This window comes from Babylonia areolata, chromosome 29 (genome assembly GCF_041734735.1).
Source record: "Babylonia areolata isolate BAREFJ2019XMU chromosome 29, ASM4173473v1, whole genome shotgun sequence".
Classification (NCBI taxonomy): domain Eukaryota; kingdom Metazoa; phylum Mollusca; class Gastropoda; order Neogastropoda; family Buccinidae; genus Babylonia; species Babylonia areolata.
Window position 1 is genome coordinate 6,943,516 of NC_134904.1, and position 7,500 is coordinate 6,951,015.

Genomic DNA, 7,500 nt, shown 5'->3' on the forward strand with positions numbered 1-7,500 from the left:
TAACATGCAGTGCAGCAAAGTGAAATTCAGGAAGATACAAACACAACACTGTGTCGATATCCAGCACATTGTTTTGTGGAAGAGTTGGTTTGGTGTTTCACAAAACGATATGATACAGCACAACACAGTGAAATTCAGTATGATATAAAGACATCACGATGTATATGTACATACACACTTCTTGTGAAGAGCTGGTGGTACAATACAACACAATACAATACAATGCAGTGAAACAGTACGATATAACACAAAACGGTGTACATGTACCTGCAGAGTTTCTTGAAGAGCTGGTGGTACAATACAATACAATACAACACAATACAAAATAATACAGTGAAACAGTACGATATCACACAAGACGGTGTATATGTACCTGCAGAGTTTCTTGAAGAGCTGGTGGTACAATACAATACAATACAATACAATATAATACAGTGAAACAGTACGGTATAACACAACACGGTGTTTATGTACCTGCAGAGTTTCTTGAAGAGCTGGTGGTACAAACAATACAACACAATACAATACAACACAATACAACACAATACAATACAATACAACACAATACAACACAATACAACACAATACAATACAGTGAAACACTACGATATAACACAGCACGGTGTGTATGTACCTGCAGAGTTTCTTGAAGAGCTGGTGGTACAATACAACACAATACAATACAATACAATACAATACAATACAACACAATACAATACAATACAGCGAAACAGTACGATATCACACAACACGATGTACAAGTACCTGCAGAGTTTCTTGAAGAGCTGGTGGTAGGTCTCCTTACCACACCTGACGCCCCGCACCAGGCTGTCGAGGTGCTGGGGCCGCGTGATGTCGCTCACCTGGTTCTTGCTCAGGTCCATGGCCACCACCCAGCGGAAGATGGCCCTGCGCCGCGCGGGGGTTAAACGTTAGACATGAAAGAATAATGAGGCTAGGCGAGGGAATTTAATGATTAATAGTGGTAACTCTCTCCATACACAAGGTACACAGCTTCAAGTCAATGCTGCTTATGCTACCGATTCACCTAGCTTCCTGTTGTTTTTTTTAACTCTCTCCATACGAACGGCGAAAGAGACGACGTTAACAGCGTTTCACCCCAGTTACCATCATCAAAATATTGCAAGCGGAAGGCTCTTATACTGAAGAGGTGAATGTTGACAAAGAATACCACAAGTCTGACGACGGAAGCTAAAGGTTGGGTCATTCAGACACCCACTGGACATCCGAGGGGTCTGTGTAGAGGAGAAGAGAGGACTGGCCGTACTGAGTGAGTTAAGGGAAGTATCTGGGCTTGTTCCAATGTACCTTTTATTTACCTGCGTTTGAGATGAATCGGTAGCATAAGCACTCTTTATTGTGTGTGAAAGTTATACAGTACTGGGCGACTGTTGTCCCACCCTATCTCCCTGCGTCGTCTCACCCTCCAGCATTCATATATTTCATGTACTGATTGTGGCATAATGCATGTTCGTGATGTATTTGTGAGATTCCGGTAATAATCACTTGAGCTAGGAATCTGGAATTGTGGCATAATGCATGTTCGTGATGTATTTGTGAGATTCCGGTAATAATCACTTGAGCTAGGAATCTGGAATTGTGGCATAATGCATGTTCGTGATGTATTTGTGAGATTCCGGTAATAATCACTTGAGCTAGGAATCTGGAATTGTGGCATAATGCATGTTCGTGATGTATTTGAGAGATTCCGGTAATAATCACTTGAGCTTGGAATCTGGAATGGCGTCCTCCGTGTGTTTATTATGCTTGTGAGATTGACTGTTAAAACCTGATAAACCAACAAACAGCACTACAGCACACAACACGACATGGTGACAGAAGTGATTGCCATCCAAGGCAAACAGTGAGAAATTCAGCGCTAACAACAAACAGCACTACAGCACACAACACGACACTGATAATATATATTTCATGTACTAATAATAGAAAAAAACAAAAAACAAACAGATTAGCAAAGGCAGCACTATTTTGGAGGCCGAGGGGCAAAGATACAGATAAAAACCACAAAAACAGTCCTCCCCAAAAGAGCACATCAATCCAGGAAGAGCGGTAATCATCAACGACCTGAAAGCAGCTGAACAGACGACAGCCGATAGTGAGAGATGAAACCCTGGTCCCTAGGGTGTGTGCCATGTTTGACACAATGATGATAAATGAGCAAATAAATGTAAAAAAAAAAAAAAATGTAGACACACATTCACACATACACACACATATGCATAACAAGATATGTACCAAACAGTATTGGGTGACTGTTGTCCACTGTCTCACTCTGTCCTTTAAAGTTATACGGTACTGGGCGACCGCTACCCACTACAGACGATAAACCGAGGTCCCGTGTGCAGCATGCATTTAGCGCACGTAAAAGAACCCACCGCAACAAAAGGGTTGTTCCTGGCAAAATTCTGTAGAAAAATCCACATCGATAGGAAAAACAAATAAAACTGCATGCAGGAAAAAATACAAAAAAAAAGGGGGGGGGGTGGCGCTGTAGTGTAGCGACGTGCTCTCCCTGGGGAGAGCAGCCCCAATTTCACACAGAGAAATCTGATGTGATAAAAAGAAATACAATACAATACAATACAATACCTCACTCTGTCGTTTAAAGAATGAAAGCTTATTGATCGACTGTTGCACTCCTCTCTCTCTCTCTCTCTCTCTCTCTCTGTGTCTGTCTCCCTCATTCCTTCCACCCCTTTTCCCCTTGGTGTAACAATCCCCGACCCAAGCCAGCCTACTTCTCATCCACCAGACATTCAAGTAAAAACAATTTTAAACAAGAGAGGCAAGGCCTTCAAGACACACTTGTGATACACTTTAAACAAAATCCAAGCTTTTTATGTATTGAGTATAATTTCAAAATGTAATGTTTAAGATGAGAAAGATCAGTTTAAAGCAAATTAACTCCCCTAGGATTAATTAGAGAGTAATTTCCCTTTTTTACTATCTGCACCAAAACGTTTGTAAAATAAATAAAACTTCCATGCTTAGCAAAAGAAGTTCCTGTTTGAACAAAAAATGATAATAATGACTGCTCTTGTTGTTGGGTCAGAATATCAGATCAAAGTGCCAAGTTTAGAGAGTACAAAAACTATCAATATAACAGTAAATGCAGTTTGCATATAATTAGGCTTCATTTTTTTTTTTTTTTTTTTTTGGTGCCCATCCCAGAGGTGCAATATTGTTTTAAACAAGATGACTGGAAAGAACTGAATTTTTCCTATTTTTATGCCTAATTTGGTGTCAACTGACAAAGTATTTGCAGAAGAAAATGTCAATGTTAAAGTTTACCACGGACACACACACACACACAGAGACAACCGAACACCGGGTTAAAACATAGACTCACTTTGTTTTACACAAGTGAGTCAAAAAAACACACCTCTCAAGCAAGCAACCAAGCAAGCAGTCAGCCTACACATCCCGTGCCGTGCTGCGCTACCTGAGCTTCTCCAGTTCAGAGTGACAGTCTCTGGTCAGGGCCTTCACCAGCTCCGTGTGGTTGTCATGGTCTTGGCCCGCCAGCTGTGTGCACCAGGGACAGAGAAGAAATGGAGTCGGTACCATTATTTTCTTTTAATGATGCTGTATGTCTTTTATCTTGTCTTTCTTGGGTGTGTGGAGTAGGGGGGGGGGGCGGGAGGGCTGGATCGGAGTGTATGTGTGTGTGTGTGTATGTGTGTGGGGGTGAGGATGGGTGTGTGTGTGTGTGTGTGCTTTTACGTAGTGTGAAATCAACAGCGTTCTGTATATGTTTATTTTGTTTCGGTTTTAAATAGTAAACACACACACACACACACAACCACACCCAACCACACACACACACACCCAACCACACACACACACACACAGACACACACAGACACAGACACACACACACACACACACACACACACACACACACACACACACACTCACACTAACATACTACTCACATACACAAACACACATATACATACAAGCACGAACACACACATAAACAAACACATACAAGCACGCACAGACACACGAACACACACACACACACACACACACAAGCACACACACCCTGTCTCACCTCCACAGCCTTGAGGTCGACGTGTTCAAAGAGGGCAGGGGATTTGTACAGAGCGGATTTCTTGCTCTCCGGGGTCTCCACGGGGGGCTTCATGCTGTGGTCATACAGACAGCTGCGGTCCGCCTCCCGGTCCTGGACACACACACACACACACACACACACACACACACAACACACACACGCACACATAACGGCTCTTTTGTAGCATATACACCAATCTTACCCACTCCATCACACCCACATATACACCAATCTTACCCACTCCACAACACCCACATATCCACCAATCCTTACCCACTCCATCACACCCACATATCCACCAATCTTACCCACTCCATCACACCCACATATCCACCAATCTTACCCACTCCATCACACCCACATATCCACCAATCTTACCCACTCCATCACACCCACATATCCACCAATCTTACCCAGTCCATCACACCCACATATCCACCAATCTTACCCACTCCATCACACCCACATATCCACCAATCTTACCCACTCCACCACACCCACATATCCACCAATCTTACCCAGTCCATCACACCCACATATCCACCAATCTTACCCACTCCATCACACCCACATATCCACCAATCTTACCCACTCCATCACACCCACATATCCACCAATCTTACCCACTCCATCACACCCACATATCCACCAATCCTTACCCACTGCATCACACCCACATATCCACCATTCTTACCCACTCCATCACACCAACATATCCACCATTCTTACCCACTCCATCACACCCACATATCCACCAATCCTTACCCACTGCATCACACCCACATATCCACCAATCGTACCCACTCCATCACACCCACATATCCACCTATCTTACCCACTCCATAACACCCACACCCAACCATCTCCCCGATCAGCATCAGTCTCCTGGCACCTCCACCCCTTCATCCACCAACACACCCTGACCCACATCCTACACACACCCCCACACCACACCCTACCTTCTCCCCGATCAGCGTCATTATCTCCAAGCAGTGCCACACCACACAGCCACCCCACCCCCACCCCACCCCACACACACACCCCAAACACCCACACCACACCCTACCTTCTCCCCGATCAGCATCAGCATCTCCAAGCAGTGCCACTCCACACAGACCCCCCCCCCCCTTACAATCCCCCCCAACACCCACACCACACCCTACCTTCTTCGCGATCAGCATCATTATCTCCAGGCAGTGCCGCTCAACACAGCCCCGCCCCGCCCCCCCCTACAATCCCCCCAACACCCCAACACCCACACGACACCCTACCTTCTCCCCGATAAGCATCAACATCTCCAGGCAGTGCCACTCCACACAGCCCCCCCCCCCCATACACACACACACACCCACACCACACCCTACCTTCTCCCCGATCAGCATCAGCATCTCCAGGCAGTGTCGCTCCACCATCTTCCCGTTGCGGGCTTTCTCCTCCGCCGCCATCTTGTCCGACACCATCCTCAGCCGCTCCTCCCGCACGTGCCGGAAGTGATCCTCGATGCGCTCTCGCTCCTCCACGAGGCTGCGGGGCACCGAGTTGTGCAGGGACAGCTGGTCCAGGCTGCCCAGCAGCTCCTCCGCGGCCTTCTCCTTCTCCAGGGCGATGGTGTCGTCCAGCCGCTTCAGCTCCTTCTGTCGCTCCTCGGCCAGGAACCGCTGGAGACGTTCGGCCTCCTCCATGTGACGCTGCTCCAGCAAGGGCTGCACCTCGAACACGCCGCTCGTGTCGAAGTCCTGGATCACCCCCCCCAAAAAAACACACCAGACGTATTCAGTTTGTTCATGACTTTCATCGCTCGGATTGTCAAAGTCCTGGAACCCCCCTCACCCCTCTCTAAAACAAAACAAAACCCCTAGACGGGTTTGATTTTTTTTTTTTTTTTTAAATCATGTTTGTCTTCCTCCCGCTCGAAGGGGCCACATGAATTGTGTACATGTTCATATATCTTGAATGGCCAAGGGAGGGTGGGTGTGTGGGGAGTGTGTGTGTGTGTGTGTGTGTGTGTGTGTGTGTGTGTGTGTGTTGTGTGTGTGTGTACACAATAATTGAGTGAATGTGGGTTTGTGGGTTGGCTGAGGATGGAGAAGGCGGATTTGTACAATAAGATGCATTGCGTGTTTTTTTTTTTTTTCACAGTATGCATGATTATGTTGTCGTGCTTTCCACTGTAATCACTCTGGGTTTTTGCATCATTTGGGCGCACTAAATGTCATGATCATCATCATCATCATCATTGTCATTGTCGTCGTCGTCGTTGTTGTTGTTATCAGTAGTAGTATGGCTGTTGTTATTGCTATTTATCATTATCATCATCATCATCATTGTTGTTGTTATAAGCAGCAGCAGCAGCAGCAGCAGCAGCAGCAGCAGTAGTAGTAGTAGTAGTAGTAGTAGTAGTAGTAGTAGTAGTAGTTGCATCATCATCATCATCATGATTATTATCATTATTATTGTCATCATTATCATTGTTATCATCATCATTATCATTGTTATCATCATCATCATTGCTATCATCATCATCATCGTTATCATCATCATCATCAGCAGCAGCAGTAGCAGTAGTAGTAGTAGTAGTAGTAGTAGTTGTTGTTGTTGTGGTGGTGGTAGTACCATCATCACTATTTCATCATTGTTATCATCATCATCATCATCGTCGTTATCATAACTCACATCAAAGCTCCTCAGCACGGGGGTGGGGTGGGAGAAGCTCCTCATGCTGTTGGCATAGCTGGCCGCCAGCGCTGAGGACGGCGGCACGGTGACGTCATTGAGGGACGAGTTGGGTGACGCGTGTGTCCACTGTGACGTGTCGTTGAGCGAGCGCGGCGTGACGCTGGTCATGCTGTTGGCCGGACTTCCCCGGGGGCTGGCGCGGGGGACGGGGGAGAGGCGGGGGTCGGTGGGGGTGGTGGGGGGCAGAGCGGTCTTTCCCGTGGTACCCACGACCTGTGGCATGGAGGGTAACATGGGTGTTGAAAATATCCATAGCAACAGTAGTAGTACAAGTAGAAGCAGTAGTAGTAGTAGTAGCAGTAGTAAGAACAAGAAATATAAGCTGAAGAAGATCAACAACTCAAAAAAAAAGAAAAAAAAGACTAACAACAAAAATGAAACATATAATATCATGCGCACTCCTTTAGAGCGGTTTAAATAATTATGTGCGTTTGTGTTTGGACAATCATGTGGGTTCGTTTATGTGAGTGTATGGGAGCGGGTGGGGGGGGGGGTGAGGGGGGCGGGGAGATGGGGCGAGCGCGTACGCGCACGCACAGAGAGAGAGAGAGAGAGAGAGAGAGAGAGAGAGAGATGGAACGTGATTATATCAAAAAGCTGATAAATATCAAATTTCATCGAAAAGGTTATATATATATATATAT

The 7,500-nt window shown here is 45.9% G+C and overlaps 1 protein-coding gene across 1 annotated transcript in view; it reads right to left on the reverse strand.

Moving 5' to 3' along the window:
- LOC143274757 (hillarin-like) overlaps positions 1-7,500 on the reverse strand; it is a 27,849-nt gene that overhangs the window by 4,903 nt on the left and 15,446 nt on the right. Inside the window, exons 3-7 of the mRNA XM_076578675.1 lie at positions 6,794-7,069; positions 5,485-5,856; positions 4,100-4,231; positions 3,485-3,567; positions 766-909 (exon numbers count right to left, since the gene is read on the reverse strand). Of these exons, the coding sequence (XP_076434790.1) occupies positions 766-909; positions 3,485-3,567; positions 4,100-4,231; positions 5,485-5,856; positions 6,794-7,069 (1,007 nt within the window). The remainder of the gene's footprint in view (positions 1-765; positions 910-3,484; positions 3,568-4,099; positions 4,232-5,484; positions 5,857-6,793; positions 7,070-7,500) is intronic.